Below are 21,049 nucleotides of genomic sequence, written 5' to 3'. Positions count from 1 at the left end.
TTAAAAAAAGTAAGGGAATATATTATTTTCACTGTGTAAAATCAGTTAAACATGAAATTCCTCTCTTACTGGGGCCAACTTTCAGCAACTGTACCACCTGGGTAACTGCTCTGGATAATGTGGCCTCCTTACAGTGTATTTTTTCATTCATTTCTATCCATATGTGCACATACACCTATCACATGTAGCATTGTTTTACATATAATGTTTTTTACATGAAAAACGTATTGCATATATTATCATATTTAGTGCATTCAAGAAAGAGTGCCACATACATAGTTGATAATCATGTGAAAAGATTCTCAAAGTCATTAGGAATTGGATTTTTAAACTCTAATCAAAGAAGACATCCTGAAGTTTCTGTTGTGCAGTGGAAACGAATCTGACTAGGAACCATGAGGTTGCAGGTTCAATCCCTGGCCCCACTCAGTGGGTTAAGGAGCGTTGCTGTGAGTTGTGGTATAGGTCGAAGACATGGCTCTGATCATGCGTTTCTGTGACTGTGGCTTAGGCCGGCAGCTGTAGCTCTGATTGAAGCCCTGGTCTGGGAACCTCCATATGCTGCAGGTGAGGCCCTCAAAAAAAAAAAAAAAGAGAGAACACATCCTTTTTCATTCATCACATTGGCAAAGATTAAAAACATCAATGATATTTATTGTTGGCAAAGAATCAGCGTAACGAGCATTATTACAAAGATTGTAAATTGTTAAGGCTTTTTGGTGGGCAATTTTCTGGAATATATCAAATGTCAGATGTATAGTTCTTGAACTAGCAATTCCAATTCTATAAGCTATCCTAAAGGAATTATGACAGGTACAGAAAAAATTTGCATTAAAGTATTCATCGTAATAGTCAATAAAATGGAGTAATTAAAACAGCCCAATTATTCATCAGTAAATTAATGGATCAATAAATGATGGCATGCTTTTACTACACAGCTATTAAAAAGAAGGAAGCCATAAAATTGCCAAGATTCACCATTCCATGAAAAAAAGAAAATTGTGGAACAGTACGTAGTCATATTCTAAAATGAGAAATGTGTATATTTGTGAGTATGTCAAGGTCTCAATTATGGAAAAATAGAACAGTGCTTGTAGCAGGGTGAGGTATGGCAAATCTGTTTGTGGGCTCTTATCTATACCATAATTCAATGCTAAGATAAATGTTATTAAAATGTTGGTATATCTTAATAGCCTAAAGACTCAGTGCCACTATTTTCTAAATGTATGGTTTAACAGTGCTGAATTTAAAAGCAGCACCTTTTACAGATACTTTGTCTTTCTCTTGAGTCGTTTTCTGCATCACCTTCCTTTCACTGAGCTTTAGCATTAAGAGGGAGACTAGAGAGAGCTATTTTACTGCCTTTATTTTACAGGTGAGGAAACAAAGATCCAGATGAAGGGATTTCTCCAGGTCCATGTGAGTTGTTTGCAGAACCAGAACATTGCCCATAATGGTCTGATATCCATTTTTGTCTCTTTTCTCTTAGAGAACAACCCTAAAGTTTACTCAAACTTATTTCTAATTTTTCAACATTATTTTACACAGTATGATTCTATAACTTGACCATTTTCTCTACTCTGACCCCCTCCCCAAAGTGGCAATTATTGGTAAAGCAGATGAACATCTCTTCTACAATATACAAGGGAATATTAGCAATGCGTTCATTCATTTACTGATTCCTACAAAAGATATTTATTGAATGTTTACCCTATGGGAGCGAAAAACCACTGAGATCCAGACCTTCCTTCACTGAGGACTATATTGACAAGTACACTTGGAATTATTCTGTATCATTCAGTGCTCTGAGGAAAGAGTAATATTGAGGGAGCACATAGCTCACATAGTGAAGGGGACTATAGGAAGGCTTCCTGGAGGAAGTAACATCCAGGCTTCCATCTGACAGAAGGCAATTAAATGAGGCAAGTAAATGATTAGGGAAGTAGTTTTTTGGAAAGAGGATAGGAAGTGCAAATTTGGTTGGGCAGCAGTGGTGTGGTCGTGCTTTCAGGCATACATTTAAAGAAGTCAGAAAACTCATCAGTAAAGGGGAACAGAATGAAAGATGTCTGGAGGACCAAGCCAGGGTCATCAGGTAGGCCTTGGGGAATGTGTTAAAGAGACAGATACTTGGGGGACTGTAGGGAGCCAGACTTTTTTTTTTTTTTTTTTGCTTTTTAGGGCTGCACTCGTGGCATATGGAAGTTCCCCGGTTAGGGGTCAAATCAGAGCTGCAGCTCCTACACCGTAGTTCACAGCAATGCCAAATCCTTAACCCACTGAGCAAGGCCAGGGATCGAACCCAGATTCCTCATGGAACCTGGTGGTGTTCGTTAACCACCGAGCAATGAAAGGAACTCCCCACTGATATGTTTTAATCATGGGAGTGACATAATGGGACTGGCATTTTGGAAATGATCACCAAGGCTGTATTTTTTGAAAATAGTTTAGAGGTGGAGGTAGGAGCAGAACAGAAAGAAGGCAGGGAGGCCACTTAACAGGGCTGGTACAGTGGCCTGCAGGTGCGCAGAGATTAGCAGAGAGGTTCAGGAGCTACGATGCACATTTCCTGATGGACTGGGTGTATTAAGGTAGTAACATATGTTGAGCCAGGGGACACAGGAAGAGAAATGAGAATTTTTTTTTCTCTGTGAACTTTTTATTTTGAAAAACATCAAACTTACAGAAATATTGGAAGTGGAAAGACAAGTATGGTGAATGCCCATATACCCTCCATCCTGATTCAGCAGTGGTTACAATTTTGCTACATTTATTTTATCTTTCTTTCTATCCCTCTCTATATATACATGGTATCTTAGTCCTTTCATGTGGCTGTAACAAAATATCACAGACCAGGTAGCTTATAAACAATAGAACTTCATTTTTCACAGTTCTGGAGGCTGGGAGTCTGAGATCAGGGTGCCCATAAGGTTGAATGAGGGCCTTCTTCTAGGTTGCAGACTTCTTGTTGGGTCTTCACATAGTGGGAGGGGCTAGGGTGCTCTCTGAGGTCTCTTTTTATAAAAAGAGCATTAATTCCATCCACGAGGGCTCCATCTTCATAGCCCATCACCTCCCCCAAACCCCACCTCCTAATATCATCCTATTGGGACAATAGGATTTCAGTGTCTGAATTTTGGGGAGACATGAGTATTTGGACCATAGCACATGGTTTTAACTCAGTCATTTAAAAAGTAAGTTCAGGCAGGATGATTGTGTATCCCAGTTAGCTCAAATACATCCCCAGGAACAAGACATTCTTCTAAATAACTGTAATGAAATTATCTTACCTAGGAAATTTAACTTTATGTATTACCTAATAAAAATGTCTATATTAGAATTTCCCCAGTTTTTCTGGTAATGTCTTTCCAGGGTCACGCATTTTCTTTAGTTGACATGTCTTTTCAGCTTCCTTGAATCTAAAAGTGTTCTTCTTTTTCTCATCTTTCACGATATAGACATTTTTTTAAGAGTCATTTCAGATGTCTAGAATATCTCACAATCTGGATTTTCTTCTTGATTCTTCACTGTTAGATGCAGGGTCACCATTTTTGGCAAGGATACTCCGTAAGAAATGTTTATCCACATCTTGATTGACATCAGATGTACAGCCTTTTAATTTGATCCATTTTTGGTGATGCTCTAAGTTGGATCCTTTGATTAAAGTAGGTCCACTATAGCTCTACTTTGTAAAGGTAGCTGTGGGGTAGTACTTTGATTATGGTGTTATAGTATTCTTCAACAACTTCACCCATTAGTTTAAGCATTAATTGATGAACTTTGCTTATAATAGCGACAACACTGGTGCTTGGAAAATGATGACTTTTAAATTCTTTTGATCTTCTTTATTCTCAGTATAGCTTTCCTCACTTCTCACTTCCCTTTTTCTCTCCTTCCTTTATCTCTCTTTTTGTCTTGCTCTGTGTCTTGTGGATTTATTTATTCTATTCAATGCATTATTATTTATTACCATCATTATGCTTACTGATACTGAAGTTGCCTCAATCAGTGTGACGCCTTTCAAGACCAGCTCAGCAGATGAGGGCTGAAGAACAGGTGCTGTGGAACTTAAGAAAAAGTTAACTTCAAACAAGACACAGAGACATTTATCTTAATTAAAGGTGGGAACTGGGGGACTCAAGGTCTCAGGGACCAAGAGCACCGCCTCAAGAAACCACACTGCTTTTATTGTGCTCTGTAGGATTATATCTGACCTTTAGGCATTTAACAATCATTAGCAGAGGAAGCCTGGCATCAGATATCTATGCATAGCATCTAGAGAATCACCATTGTGCTCCTGCAGACAGGCACGCCTATCTGCAACAACCCTTCTTGCCTACGTTTGCACCTCATTCTCCTTGCTGATGCATATCCTGCTAACTACCCCTCATAAACCCTTTGCGGCCATGAGGCTCATCTTCCTCTTATTCTTAAGAGGACACATCATGCTGTGCAAACCATAGTGTGCCTATCTGCACAGGTCCGGCATGTGCCTATCTGCACAGGTCCAGCATGCCTAGACCAACACATTATATCCTCATTCAGCTGACCACATGAATAACTTATACCTTTTGGGCTTTGTTCTTAAGCTCAAGTTATTTACCAGCACTGTTTTTCAAGCAGGAATATAGGGTAAAGTAAAGCAGGACAAGATGGAGTTTTTAGCATAGAAAATAGAAACAGAGAGGCTAAGGAAAATTGTAGAAACATGTCTCCTGACACTTTTTATATGTTTTCATCAATCTTTCATCACTTTCTTGCTTTCTGGCAGAGCTTCTGCCCAACTATCAATCTTGATCAATTGTGAACTTTGGTCAGGGAACAGACACTGGTAAATGCTGCCAAAAACAAGACTGGCACTTCTCCCATCATTAATGTGGTATGATCAGACTACTATAAAATTATGGGGAAGGGAAAACTCTCAAAGCAGCCTCTCATGAAGGCCAAATTCTTCAACAGAAGAGCTGAGGAGGAGATTAAATGTATGTATTTATGTGGGGAGCTATGTCTTAAAGGCTTGAAGCTACTTGGTGGGAGGTTCATGCAATGCTAGCAAGTATTTCATCTATATATGTGTGCCTACATCTATCTAAACATACAAACACAGAGAGAAGAGTCATTTTAGCTAGACTGCCTATGAAATTTCCTCAGTGGCTCTTTATTGCCATGTCACTGTCTGCCATCCTATTTTCTTTCATCCTTTCTGACACTATTCTTTCCCCATCTGTTTAATCAAACATCAGAGACAAATACCAAATTCTTCTCCCCTCATTTAGAGCAGTTTGAACTTTTTTCTTTCTTGATTGATACCTTTCATGTGCCTCAGATTTCAGTTTCCAACTAAGTAGGAATCTCAAAATACTTTCCCAAATGAAAATATTTTGATATCAAGTATTAACTTGGTACACATTTCACCCTATGAGAACTGAAAAGAATCCACTGAAAGGTTTAGCTATAGTTTGGTCTTCTTGGTAAGAATAGCTTCAGGGGAGGGAAAGGAGCTTGACTGCAAAGGCTGAGTAAGTTGGAGGAGAGAAAATTGAAACACTGTGTGAACATGATTCCTTCAAGATGGTGGTTTGAAAGAAGAAGGATGGGGCAGTAGCTAAAAGCAAACAGTACTGTCAGGCAAGATTTTTTTAAACAATTCAAATAATTTGATTATGTTTACATGCTGTTGAAAAGGAGTCAATAGAGAGCAAGAGGATGGTGAAAAAAAAAGAGATTCTCCTGAGGTGGTGGACAGAGCCAGGAAACAGGAGAACTTCCGTTGTCACAGGAAGGAAGAAAATGGCTCCACATGCAAGTCAGTCTCTCCATGTGTGCAGAAAACTGAGGAGGTTTCCATCTCAGTGATGTCTCTTTCCTCCTGCCCCTCCTCCTCTTCCTCTCTACTCTCTGTCTTCATTTCTCTGGATTAGGTGTCAGACTTCTCTCTTGGGAATGGACAGGGAAATGATGAAGTAGGTGTTTGAAGAAAGTGAAGAACAAGAGTTCACCCAGGAAATGTGGAAGGGTTCCTAGTAGCACAGGAGGGACTTTTGATGCTGGAGACCATGTATTTGTTTTGTAATGGTGCCATTCTGCCCATTTCTGTACTATTTGTCCATCAGCATTCAGTAGCCTGGAGGGAGGCATGGAGAAGATGCTTTTCCAGAGCTAGTGTTTCACTAGATACCTGGGATGAAAGAGAGACAGATCAAAGGAGTGAGGATAATGACCAGAGGTGTACTGCATCCTGGATTTCTGGCTCAAGAAAAATACAAGTGCAGGACAGAGCTGTTAATTTGGTTAAAATTTTCTTTCCTAGAACTTGGTTTGGAATCTGCCTTTTTAGTCATTTCCTGCTTTATTGATTTAGAGTTCATATGTAAATGAACTTTACTTAGGATTCTAAATGAACAGCTTTTATCAAAATAGCATGAGACCATTTGGGTATGCACATTCCAACCTCATATTTTGGGGTTTTTTTGTGTGTGATAAATATGTTATCCTAGAAAGTCATTTTGTTGAAGTCACATATTTGTGACATGATGAAAATGATTAGGAATTGGAAATCTTCAATTCTGAGTTTATTTCTGCCAACAGTGTGCTATGTGATTACAGAGAAGTCTTTTTAATTCTCTGGGCCTCAGTTTATTCCCTTTAAATTAAGGGTTTATTCTAGATTCTCTAAACTTCTTTCCAACTCTAACATGCATAAAATTCATGGATGCTGTATAGTTCTTTGACTCCATCTTGATTTTCAACAAAGAGACATCAATTGTTTTAAAAAATATAATATGTTTATCCTATTATACAGATATTTCCCAATGAAGATCAATGAAGCTCAGTTGTCTCCTGGCTATATTATTCCACTGGTCAGGCACACATCCCCCTGCCACCAAGTTTCTAAGCTTAGGCAAAACCGATGATACTACTAAATATCATTTATGTCCCTAGCAGAGAATTGAAAAATTCTATAGACTTAGAGAAAAATGATATGGACAATTTAACTTCTCAGGGATTATGATCTTTGTTTAAAAGATAGAGGTGGATTTATTGAGGAATTGCTATTGTGACACAGTGGAAACAAATCTGATTAGTATCCATGAGGATGCGGGTTCAATCCCTGGCCTTACTCAGTGGGTTGAGGATCCAGCATTGCCATGAAGTGTGGTGTAGGTCACAGATGCTGCTTGGATCCCGTGGTGCTGTGGTTGTGGTGTAGGCTGGCAGCTATAATTCCAATTCTATCCTTATCCTGGGAACTTCCATATGCCTGGGGGTGGGGGAAGCAAAAAGATAGATTTATTGATTTTTTTTTTTTATCCTGCAGCTACAATTCATTTCTAATTTACCAATTGTATAGGAAATCTGTGAGATTTTTTTTTCAGGAGAGTTTAGTTCCAAATCTTAAATTCAGTACAGGAATTTCAAGGCCTGTGCTTTTGTTAGTCACAAAAAATTAACTCCACTTAGACTGGTGAGCTCCTGAATCATTGATACCATAGTGTAAGTGAAAATTAAAACCAACTGAAATACATTGAAGCAAGAAAAAAGAGCAAGATGAACCTTGGCTGGCAGACTGGTCTGTTCTGTTCTGTTGTTTGATCTCTCATGAATGTTCATTGGTAGGTGAAAATTGCAGGGGATGATATAAACTGATGCATCTGTTTTTAAATAACATATCTAATCTGCTCCAGAACAGTTCACGGGGTTTGACAGCAAGCTCTAATACATATTCATAACCAATGCACTGTGTAACCAAGGGAAATTGAGGCAAGTGCAACAGAATGAAGCATGAGGAAGCAGCATGTTGATTTTAAATTTAATTATAGAGATGGGGGAAGGGTGACTTTAGATGGTGTATCTTCATTTGGCTGTCATGGAACATTACCCCCAAATCATGCCATATATTAGAAGAAATACTATTTTTGGTGAAGTGCTTAATAAAACTAGCAGGTTCCAGGGAAAATAAGATTCTGAGATCCTAATAGAAAAGATTTTTTTTATGTAGAGAAAAAGAAGCATTGCAGAATTCTAATCATCTGAAGAAAAAGACACACTTTCAGACTACAGAAAAATTCCTGGTCCATGCAACTGAATATTTCAGTTCATTGAATGTTTTTGACATATTTAAATTCTAAGTTCACTTGGAAATCAGGAAAACCAATAATTAGTGTGATTTTTGTGATCTTTTTACTTTTGGTGACCTAGAAGCATGTGTCATTCATTGTGATCAGCACACCTGGGCTTCTCACTGCAGTATGAGGATTCGAAGATCAGAAACCCCTACCATCTTTCTCAGAGGTGGTGCTGAGTGCTTAGAATAGGGTTTGGTGTGGAGCAGGCACTTACTAAGTATGTGATGAATGAATGAATAAATAAATCTACCTCTTGCTACCTTGTCTGGTGTACATGTTCAATATATATTTATTAATAAATAGATCAATGGATGGATGAATGGAATTATTCCTCTAAGTGGCTTACAACTCATTATTTGACATTAATTTTCAGAATCTGAAAGAATGTATTCAACAACGGATAAGGGTAGTGAAACTTGGGTCAGTGACATTTTAACCCGCTATCAACGTTGAGAAAAGCGAAAATACCCAGGTTTCTGACCAAATTGGATTGGGCTATTCCTATGGTTTTAAAGTAGGACTTGTATTCTTGTCTTGGGCAAGTCCATGTTTATAGAAAAGAGAAAAAGAAGAAACATTTTCTTTCCTATGGTAGGAAAAAGTTAAGTGAAAAAATAAACATAAACAACATTTCTAAAAGTTGAGTTGAAAGAATTTAAGTGTCTGCTTTAGGAGTGCTTCCTCTGTTTTGCCAAGTTAGTATGTAAATGCTCAGCCATGCTAGGACTATTTTTTAGAAGTCAGTTGATGACTTGAGAATGAGACTACCCCAGCTTGATGACGGTATAGGGTATAAGCAGTCTTATACTCTGTTAGTGGAAATGTAAATTTGTTCAGTCTTTGGGGGAAGATTTGGCAAGGTATATCAAAAACTTTTAAGGATGTACTAATTCTATGACTCAGCAATTCTGCCTCTAGGGAATTTTCTTCAGGAAATAATTGGACAAATAAGCAAAGATGTATGTGTAGAAATTTTTGTTGGAGAGTTGTTTATATGAAACGGCAAAGCATTGGGGACAATTGAAGTTTTTAATAATGGGGATTATAAATTGTATGTCTACCCTATAGAATATTATGTGTCTATTAAAATGATCAAAACCAATATATATAATATAATGTATATGTTATTGAGAAAGGGCTGTCAAGTTTCTTAAAAATGGTGTATTTTTGGAAGTTTGCCCTTAGGCTTAGTGCTCAATTTTTATAGAAGTTAACTAAGCTCAAAAGCTGAAGAGACTTTTTACGGAGTTCATGCCTTTGGTTTTTTTTTTAAAAAAAAGAGCTCATGAAAACTGACTATAGCTGCAGAAAATACTTCCTAGGCAAAAGGAAATGATTTTTAGAATATTCTTTGAAAGGGATTCAGGAAGACAGGAAGATTTTCTAAAGGTCTAAAGTTGTGCTTGCTGAGATAATCAACCAGACATTCCAAGAATATTAGCTTTCTTGCAAGAACAATTGGAGGCAAAGCTGGTTATTTTCTTACTCAATAGTTACATAGACATAGCAAAATAAATTTATTAACATTATCTTATGAAGGGCTGAATGAGAATATGTTTTCTAATGGATCATACACTCTTCATTTTTCTCAGAAGACGAATTCTAATAGATGGCAGGGGAACTAATTTTACCCCCAAAAGACCAGAAAGAGAATCATGACTAATACGAGTGAACTTTAAAACACCATTTGGTAGTTGTATTCGGAAAACCTACGTTAAAATTGGAACAAATATAGTCTATGGGAGGAAAGTTTTGTGAAAGCCATACTAATTAAATTTTCAATTGAAGGCACTGAGAATTAATTTCTTTATGCTCTATGTTTTATAATGAAATCCAATTTACTAAACTCTAATATTTCCCTAGCTATGCTAAATATATGCTTGTGAGTTTAACTTGATGTGGATATGTTTTCAAAAATATAAGTACTGTCTGAATAAAAATGCAAAGATGGCCTTATATACAGATTATCTTATTGAACCCTCATATACACCCTGGGAAGGTTATGACTAGCCAACGGTCACACAGATATTATGTAGAAAATTCAGGAATAAAACCCAGAGGCTCATTTAAATAAATACATCTGTGTATACATGCATACATAAATATAAACATAGATGTATATGTGTGTGTATATATGTATCTCTCTGAAGATGGCTTTAGATAAATTATTTTGCCACTTAGCACTGAAGCTAATATAGATTGAGAGTTTGTAACAACTAAATCATGGAATATGCAAACCCACTTTTAGAATGAAGGATATTTTTTTTTCTTTCTGTGGAGTTATCTTCTGCCAGGAAGTCTGGGAAAGAAACTTCTAGCTCACCCAAAATTCATAGAGTAGCAGCACAAATAGTTCAAGACAGGATAGATGATAAAATTACGATGATGATGAAATGTTGGTTTTGTATGTGTAAAATAGTTTGGTTTATTTACTTTACCTGTACCCAGAACTTTACTTTCACTGGACTTGCCTAGGACAGTTTTATATTTGTGTATCTGAGGAAGAGCAGCTGAAACAGTGTATACTGTTCATATTAAGGTAAAAGCTATCCTCTGCTCCTGTGATGGCAATGGCCATAGAAACTATGAGCTTCAGGAGTTCCCATTGTGGCTCAGAGGTTAACCAACCCAACTAGTATCCATGAGGACAGGTTCGATCCTTGGCCTCGCTCAGTGGGTTAAGGATCCGGTGTTGCCATGAGCTGTGGTGTAGGTTGCAAATGGAGCTCGGATCTGGTGTTCCTGTGGTGTGGCATAAGCCAGCGGCTAGAGCTCCAATTCGACCCCTAGCCTGGGAACTTCCATATGCCTTGGGGTGCAGCCCTAAATAGACAAAAGCTTGGTGGTGGACATAGTCTTCTGACCAACCAAGATCACTTTTAGAATCATCTAGTTAGCAACTGGGCACCCTGATATGTAGGATCAATTTACTAAAATTGATGATTATGTACACCTCCAAAGCCTTACACAGACACACACACACAGACACACACACACAGACACACACACACACAGACACACACACACCCAATTGCATTTAGCTAAATCCTTGGAGGAGAGTTCTTGCTGGCATGATGACTCAATGTATAGTTTTATTTTTTCGTTTTTTTTTTTTTTTCTTTTTGGTCACATGTCTTGGCCCAGGGGCTGAACCCACACCACAGCAGTGACCCAAGCCACAGCAGTGGCAGTGACAGTGCCAGATCTTTAACCTCCTAGGCCACCAAGGAATTTCATTTATAGTCCTCTTGTTCTTTTTCTTTGGTTTTGCTTTTTAGTCATGCCTATAGTATGTGGAAATTCCAGCCCAGGGGTCAAACCTGAGCCACAGCAGTGACAATGCCAGATCCTTAGCTTGCTGCACCATCAGGGAATTCCTAGTTATCTTATTCTTTAACCACTTTAGCTGTGAATTAATGTTTATAATCGTGCTATACTCACATTAAATGACCTCATGTGGCTTAAACACGTTTAATTATCACCTCATTCTGATAACAGCCCTCAAAGTTAGTTATTATTACCCCTATTTAGAGATGCAATAACTGAAGCTGAAGCTTTAACCTCCAACTATGCATCCACACAATCTCCCTTCCACAACTTGTGATACAGATGATATAATAGAATGAATGAGTCAATTCTATCCTAGGATGTAAGTGGGAGCCACGGATAAAATGATAATTCAAATTGTGTGGGAAAAGTTAATGCCTTTATGATTTTAAGCCTGAATCAAAGTTCATGTACTTTAATTGTATGTTTTACTAATTTATTAAAGTTGACATGGAATAGAATGAGTAAACAGAAACCATGCACTGATCAAAGCATAATGCTTCTTGAACAAATTAGGATTTTTTTTTTTTTTTAGTAAAGGCAAATTCCTAACTTATAACCAAAGCTATGGCAAAACAATGGTTTTATTTTCAAACTGAAAGCAAGAAAAGCTAGTGAGTGAACAGTCATTAATAAAATTGTCAAGTATGTCATACAACTGCTTTTGTCTGTAACATTTATAAATCAGAAGTTTTTCTTAGACCATCCCCCGGTGCATATTGGCATTATCAGTGTGCAGAAAATTATGAAGTTGATTGTATGTGTTATTTGGGTAGAGAAAATTTATGTTCTTCTTTGTTTATGGTCTATTAGTGAGTCCATATTCTAGAATATAAAACAGAAATTTTCTTGGTATTTATCTGTCAGAACAGTTTCCTGTTCATAGAAATAAAAATAAAATTACAAACTCATAGGAAGAAAAAACTTCAAGATTTGGCTTTAAAGTGTTTTTGTTAAAGGGACAGTGACATAGATTTAAGAGGTTGATTGATGTCATTATGTAATACTTAATTTTTAATTTTTTTCTATCATTTTGTCTTTTTTCTAGGGCTGCACCCATGGCTTATGGAGGTTCCCAGGCTAGGGGTCCAATCAGAGTTGTAGCTGTCGGCCTATGCCACGGCCACAGTAACACCAGATCTGAGCTGAATCTGCAACCTACACCACTGCTCAAGGCAACACTGGATCCTTAACCTACTGAGTGAGGCCAGGGATGGAACCCAAAACCTCATGGTTCATAATCAGATTCGTTAACCACTGAGCCACGACGGTAACTCCAATTATGCAATAATTTAAAAGATCAACATTGACTTAGTTTTCAGAAATAGTTTATACTTTTGGCACAGATGGAGTGTTTTTAGGATCAGATTTCCTTCCCCATTCTTAAAATCCGTGTCACTGAAAAATTTCTGTTTAAACTATCTAAACTTTTTTAGACTAAAAATAATTTAACAGTGATAAGAATGATGGACCTCTGAGTAGTTTAAGGGGCTGGATACCAATTATTTCTCAAGAAGTTAATTTAATTAAAAGCCTAGACTAACTTCTATTAAACAATTGATTACTTGGTTCTTACACATATATCTCAGCTAACCTTTTTTTATTAAAGCTTTATATTTTTTAGAGCAGTTTTAGGGTCACAACAAAATTAGGGGGAATGTAAAAAGATTATTCATTTCCGCCTATGCTGACACATGCATAGCCTCCCCCATTATCCACATCCCCCACCAGAATAGTACATTTGTTGCAATTCACAAATGTACTTTAAGACATTATAATCACCTCAAGTCCACAAAGGTTCGCTCTTTGGTGTCGTATATTCCATGGGTGTTGACAAATGTATGATGACATGTATCCATCTCTATGGTAGCATATAGAGTGGTTCCAGTGCCCTGAAAAATCCTCTGTGCTCGCCTATTAATTGCCCTTTACTCCTCTAATCCTTGGCTGCGGATCTTTGTATCTTCTGCCTTTTCAATTTTGCCTTTTCCAGAATGTCATGTACTTGGAATCATACAGCATGTATACTTTTCAGATCGGCTTCTTTCAGTTAGTCACATGCATTTAAGTTTCCTCCATATCTTTTCATGGCTTGATAGCTCACTTCTTTTTAGCACTGAATAATATCCTATTCTGTTGGTGTACTGTAGTTTATTTATCCATTCGCCTATGAAGGACATCTTGGTTGCTTCCAGGTATTGGCAGTTATGAATAAAGCTACTATAAAGATCAGTGTGCAGGCTTTTGCGTGGATCTAAGTTTTAAATCCTTTGAGTAATGCTAAGGAGTGTGAATGCTGGATCTACATATGGTAAGAGTATGTTTAATTTTGTAAGAAACTGCTACACTCTCTTCCAAAGTGGTTCTATGATTTTACATTCCTACTGGCAATGAATTCCTGTTGCTCCACAGCCTTGCCAGCATTCGCTGTTGTCAGTGTTCCAGATTTGGGCCTAATTCATGCGTAGTGATATCTTGTTGTTTTAATTTCCATTTCCCTGATGACATATGATATGGAGTGTCATATTTGGCATCTGTATATCTTCTTTGGAGAGTTATCTATTAATGTCTTTGGCCCAGTTTTAATTGGATTGTTTGTTTTCTTATTGTTGACCTTTAAGAATTCTTTGTATGTGCTGGATGAATTATTTTGTCTTTTGAAAATATTTCCCCCTTGTCTATGGCTTGTCTTCTAACTCTCTTGACATTGTTTTTCATGAGCAGGCTTTACATTTTATTGATTGATTGATTGATTGATTGATTGCTTTTTTAGGGCTGCATCCTCAGCATATGGAGGTTCCAAGGCTAGGGGTAGAATTGGAGCTACAGCTGCTGGCCTGAGCTATAGCCACAGCAACGCAGGATCCGAGCCGCGACTTTGACCTACACCACAGCTCTCGGCAACGCCAGATCCTTAACCTACTGAGCGAGTCCAGGGATCGAACCTGAAACCTCATGGTTACTAGTCAGATTCATTTCCACTGCACCATGACAGGAACTCCTACATTTTTTTTTTAATGTTTGATTTTTTTTTTCTTTTTTTCTTTTTTTGCCTTTTCTAGGGCTGCTCCCTCGGCACATGGAGATTCCCAGGCTAGGGGGCTAATGGGAGCTGTAGCCACCGGCTTATGCCAGAGCCAGAGCAACGTGGGATCCAAGCTGTGTCTGCAACGCACACCTCAGCTCACAGCAATGCTGGATCCCCAACGCACTGAGCAAGGCCAGGGACCAAACCCACAACCTCATGGTTCCCAGTCAGATTCATTAACCACTGCGCCACGAAGGGAACTCCAAGGAACTCCTACATTTTAGTGAAATCCAGATTATGAATTATTTCTTTCATGTACTGTGTCACTAGTGTTGCATCTAAAAAGTTATCACCAAACTCAAGATCATTTAGTTTGCTTCTATGTTATCTTCTAGGAGTTTTATGGTTTTGTGTTTTATGTTTTAGTCTGTAATTTTTTATGAGTTAATCTTTGTGAACAGTATCAGGTCTGTTTCTAGATTCTTGTTTTTTTTTTTTGTTTTTTTTTCTCTATGTGGATGTTGAGTTATGCTAACTCCATTTTTTAAAAAATATCTTTTTCCATTGTATTGCCTTAGGTCCTTTGTCAAAGATCAGTTGACTATATTTATATGGGCCTATTTCTGGGCATTCCCTTCTGTTTCATTGAGCTAGCTGTACATCCTCTTTTGTTCCTGCAGCTGATACCTGTGCCGAAACTATGAGAACCCTGGATCCTTTAACCCACAGTACCAGGCAGGGGGATCAAACCCGCACCTCCTCAGTGAACAGAGCCATCACAATTGGATTCTTATCCCACTGTGCCACGGGGGGAACTCCCTAGTTGTATATTCTTATGCCAATAGCATACTGTCTTGGTTACTGTTGTTTTAAAATACGTCTTCAAGTTAGGTAGAGTCATTCCTCCAGCTTGTTCTTGTCCTTCAAGATTGTGTTAGCTCAGTCTTTGGTCTCTCCAGCCAAACTTTGAATCAGCTTGTCAAAATCTACCAGATAACTTCTTGAGGTTTTGATTGGAATTGCATGGAATCTATAGATTATATTGGGAAGAACTGAGATATTGACAATATTGTCTTCCTACCTATGAACATGCAATATCTCTCCAATTATTCACTTCTTGATCATGTTGATAGAAGTTTTGTGGTTTCCCTCATATCATTTTATACACATTTTGTTAGATTTATATGCATTTCATTTTTGAGAATGCTCATGTCAAATGATATTGTGGTTTTAGTATCAAATTCTATGTGTTCATTTCAGGTTCATAAGAAAGCAATTGCCTTGTATATATTATTGCTGTATCCTACAATCTTGCTATAATCACTTATTAGTTCCAGAGGTTTTTTGTTGATTCTTAGATTTTCTCCATAGGTGATCATGTCATCTGTGAACAAAGACAGTTTTATTTTTTTCTTGCCAATCTTTATACTTTTACTTCCTTTTCTTGTTTTAATTGCATTAATTAGAGCTTCCAACATAATGTTGAAAAGCACTGGTGAGAGGAAGACATCCTTGTCTTATAGCTGATCTTAGTAGGAATTCTACAATTTTCTCACCAGTAAGTATGTTGCTAGCTGTACGTTTTTGGCAGATATTCTTTATCAGGTTGGGGTCATTTCCTTCATTTTTAGTTTACTGAAAGTTTTTATCATAAATGTGTTTTGAATTGTGTCATTTTTTTTCCTTGTGTGTATGGGTATATCATTTCACCTTCACAATAAATTTCTTGAGACTGATATTTTGCTATGTCCACTTCACAGATGGGAAAAAATTAAGCCTCAACAGTGAAGCAACTTGCCAGTACTGGTTCACAATTTCTGGTGGAACCAGGATTAAACCTACAATTGTTTGAACTGCTCACAATATGCTGCCTTCCAGGGCATATTGTCTATGCTGACTCTGCCACTGAGGTAGTAGGAAAGTAGATTCCCTCATGGTGAAGCTCAGCAAACCAAACAGCTGACTAGTATGAAGCTATATACCTATTTGAAATACAGATGGTTCTCATTATTCACAGATTCTGTATTTGTGAATTTGCCTACTTGCTGCCATTTATTTGTAACCCCAAAATCAACACTCAGGGAACCTTCATGGTCATTCATGGACTTGTACAGAGTGGTGAAAAATTGCAGTCTTCCAGTGTGCCTGTTCCATGTTGAGGGCAAACACTGCAACACTCTGTCTTCTTATTCTAGCTGTCATACTGTGGACAAGTGTCCTATTTGTGCTCTATTTAGTGCCAAGTTTTTGCATTTTGTGCTTCTTTTTTGGTGATTTCACTGTTACAAAGTGTAGTGTAAAGTTTTGTCTAGTGTTTCAAAGTATAAGAAGGCTGAGATGTGTCTATGGAGAAAATACGTGTGTTAGATAAGCTTCATTCAGTCTTGACCATGAAATCAGTGTTAATTAACAATATATTTTAAAATGACTTTCAGTGGAAACAGACATAAAACAAAATTATGAATCGACCAGTTGATGAAAATATTGTGACCAGAGGCTCACAGAAACCTAACCCTGTGTTTCTCATAGGAGCCATGGTTCAGGATCTGCTAATTTACTGTTTGTAGAGATTTTATAGACATAACGACCATGAATAACAAAAATCAATATAAAAAGTATAAAGTTTCATTGTTTCTGTAATGGTGTATTTATAGAAGTGCCTTGTTGCCCTTGGTTGAACACTTCATGTGATGTGATATTACTGGCTTCAAGGATTCACCCATTTTCTCTAAACCACTGTATCCATTTCCTATTGATGCTATAACAAATCATGACAAACTTAATAGCTTAAAACTTGGAAATTTGTTATGTTATAGTTCTGCAGCTCAGAATTCCAAAATGGGTGTTACAGGGCTAAAATCAAGGTGTTGTTAGGATGGTCTTCTGGAGTCTCTATGAGATTATCTCTTTCCTGGCTTTGTCCAGCTTCTACAGGTCATCTGCAATTCTTGCTGTACAGCCCCGCATCAGTCTGATGCCCCTACCTCCCTCTGCTGGTTAAAAAGGACATCTGCGATTGAGGATGTCAGCTTGTAGGCCTATCAATTATTTACTCCGCAGCCCAAATTCACTTAAGTATAACACTATGATGAAGTAGAAGGCATTTTTCTTTTCATCTTAGAGGAATCGCTGATTAGCCCCACCTTTGGGGGTAACACAGTGCTCTGGTACTTAGGATGCTTTCACTGTTGTCTGGTTTTTATTCTTGTTTCTAGTCCTCAGAGCCAAGTCAAACCATCTGTATGTCCAGAGAAGAATTTACGCAGAGGATGACAGAGATTGTTGGTTGGGGCACCAAGGAAGACTACGGAGAGCTCTTTGATAAAGTGGATGTGGCCCAAGATGGCTTCATTAACTGGGACAAGCTGACTTCATTTATATTGTTAACACTTTATGAGAAAGATGAACAATCCAAGGCAATGGTGGTTCCCCAGTGGAAAGACCTGGAGTTCCTCCCAGTGAAGCACAAGGACACCATTCAAAAAGTAATTTTCCTAAAAAGTTCAAGCCGTTATCTGACCATCAGTAAGGAAGGTTTATTAGGAATCTGGGGAGAGAATTTAAAGCTGCAAGAAACACTTCCCATCACTTCTGATGCCACCAGGCTTAAACACCTGTGGGTGACAAGTATGGTTTCTCTGGAAAATGTAAACAAGGTAGAAAGTCTTTATAAATAAATTTATTGCTTGTCAAAGGGAAAAATGATGGGACAGGGCTCCCGATCAATAGCACATATATCACTAGCTGTGACAGAGAGCTGCATTACTCTGGTACCTCTCATCTGGCCTGGAGGGAATGCGGGTAAAGCCAAGTGCCTTATTCCATTTCACAGACTCTCCTGTTGTGTGCCTTTAAGGGACAAGGCTGATAGTGACTCAGATTCTTGGTTCCATCCCAAATGAGGCTATGTTGCATTATTAACTGATAAGTCCCTTACAACTCTAGTTTTTAACAGAGTCAGGGATCTATATGCAGAGCTGAGAAGCTGCAGTGCAATTTCAAGAAGCTGCTTATCTGAATTTGACCATTGTACTAGTCTCTTTCTTAATTTTTATTGGTAGGGCCCATTCAGTTCCAATCCTCATATAAATATACCTATGAGAGAGAAAAAATACTGAAAGGAAAATCAGTTTGTGAGGGAAGAATGTAGCTTAAAACATCATATCTTTAGCATTTTCCATTAAGCAGGTGGTACATTTTACTATGAAAAAAATTGAAGCACACACACAGAGATAATAGCATTAAGAACCAATGTCCATCCTTAGCCATTTCCAAATCACAGCCAATCTTTTTTCATCTATATTTTCCCTCTGTTGAAATTCAAAACATCCAATCTTTTAATCAGTAAATATGTCAGTATTTCTAAAATTCTCTCTTTTTAGCATAACCATAATACCATATCAGCAGCAATAATTCCTTAATATCATCAAATATCTAGTCATGTACATATTTCCTAGTTTTATGATTTTTTTAATAGTTTGTTAATTGTTTGACTGTTTGAATCAAGATCTGGGTAAGGTCCAAACATGTGAATGGTCGATACATCTTTTTTGATCCACACGTTTTCCTCCGTCTTGTCTTTATTTTTGTATTTTTGTTGTTGGTGTTGCTGTTGATATTTTTTTTAAAGAAACTAACTGTTTGTCCTTTAGAGTTTCTGGTAGTGTGGATTTAGCAGATTATATTTAATGGGGAGTTGTTTAACAGGGCCACATGCTCCTTGTATTTCCGGTAAATCATTAGTCAGGTCTAAAGCCTCGATGGTTGGTTTGTTTTGGAATAGATCTTTCTCAGTCAGGAGGCACAAAATGCCTTGTTCTTTCTGTTCTTGGGATGTTAACAGTTATTGCTTACTGTTCCTACATCCATCAACTTATTAGGGGTTGCAAGATGATATTTTTTTTTTTTTTTTAGGGCCACACCCCGGCATATGGAAGTTCCTAGGCTAGGGTTTGAATCTGAGCTGCAGCTGCCAGCTTATGCCGCAGCCAAGGCAATTTGGGATCCGAGCTGAGTCTGCAATCTACACCACAGCTTGCCACAACACCGGATACTTGACCCACCGAGTGAGGCCAGGGATCGAGCCCGAATCCTCATGGATTCTAGTCAGATTTGTTTCCACTATGCCACAATGGGGACTCCAGCAAGATGATATTCTGATTTCATCATTTCCTCTTTTTTTTTTCTTTTTCTTTTTTGGGCCACACCTGTGGCATACTGAAATTCTCAAGGTAGGGGTTGAATCCGAGCTGCAGCTGCCAGCCTACTCCACAGCCACAGCAACGCCAGATCTGAGCCACATGTGTGACCTATGCCACATCTTGTAGCAATGCTGGATCCTGGACTCACTGAGTGAGGGCAGGGATTGAACCCACATCCTCATGGATACTAGCCAGGTTTTTAACCTGCCAAGCCACAACAGGAACTCCCATTTCCTCTTTCTTTCTAAGCTGAAGGAATACCTCTATAAAAAGAAATTTTCATTGTCTGTTTAGTTGTCATGTATCACAAATTGTATAGCAAAGGCAGGATAAATGTCTAATTCTTTACCTTATGTGCCAATATTAAAAATAATTAGCTAGTTTTTCAAATATCCTCCAGAGATGAAAAAAGGGTACTACTATCATTACTGATGTCACTATCCCTGCAAACTTGTAGGTTTGAACTAATCTGAGTTATCATTACATCCCCTAAATTGTACCATCTTTGGAGAATGGAACTAACACAAGTCAGCTTCAGAGTCTTTTCTAAGATAACCCTAGCAGCTTTCAAAGCTTCCTTGTTTCCTGGTATAATAAGATGTTCCAGAATCATTTTGTATATTTATTATATCAGACCCAGAGTCAGCCATTTCTCCAAAGATCCAGATTCTTTTAAGTGGGATGTAGTATGTTCTGCTGCTTAGAACCGTAAAGGAGGATTGTCATGATCATTGGCTTCCTCTGTAACATGGCTTGCTCCAGTAACTCTCAAGATCACCACGAAGGGGATATTATTCCCACTTTAGTAAGGAAAGTCTGGGCAATGAGAGGTTGTGAAATTTGCCCCAGGTCACACATAGATTAACTCTTTTCAACCGGATGAAAGGAAGGAAGGAAGGCAGGGGGCTTAGCGGGACGCGGAGTGAGGGGAGGGCTGGGGTGGCGGAGTGGAGGAGGGAGGGGGGGGGGAGTGGCACGTGCGGGAGGGAGGGAGGCGGGCCGGGAGGGGAGAAGCTAGGCACGGAAGGAGGAAGGCAGGGCGGGCGGGGAGGCGGGCGGGAGGGTGGGGAGGGAGGGAGGGATGGGAGGGAGGGATGGAGGGAGAGGGAGGGACGGGAGGGAGGGGTAAGGAGAGGGTGGGAGGGAGGGAGGAGGCGGGGGGGGGGGTGGGGAGGGCAGGCAGTGTCGGGGCGGGAGGGCGGGGCGGGAGGGAGGGCAAGGAAAGGAAGGAAGTGACGGACGTAAGGGAGCTGAACCTACCTCTCCTCCCGCCAGCACTCAATACTTCTCCTTACTGCACTTACTCCTGTCTTCCTTCCTTCCTTACCTTCCTCCTTCCTTCTTCCTTCCTCCCTTCTTGTCTTTTT

The 21,049-nt window shown here is 38.6% G+C and overlaps 1 protein-coding gene across 1 annotated transcript in view; it reads left to right on the top strand.

The window, feature by feature from the left end:
* The window catches only part of WDR49 (WD repeat domain 49), a 144,135-nt gene that overhangs the window by 8,924 nt on the left and 114,162 nt on the right, over positions 1–21,049 (top strand). The window contains 1 exon segment of the mRNA XM_047785863.1: positions 17,697–18,137. Within this exon segment, the coding sequence (XP_047641819.1) occupies positions 17,697–18,137 (441 nt within the window).

The sequence above is a fragment of the Phacochoerus africanus genome, chromosome 1, assembly GCF_016906955.1.
Source record: "Phacochoerus africanus isolate WHEZ1 chromosome 1, ROS_Pafr_v1, whole genome shotgun sequence".
Classification (NCBI taxonomy): Eukaryota; Metazoa; Chordata; class Mammalia; order Artiodactyla; family Suidae; genus Phacochoerus; species Phacochoerus africanus.
The sequence above is the reverse complement of the archived record's forward strand: the minus strand, read 5'-3'. Positions and strand labels throughout refer to the sequence as shown.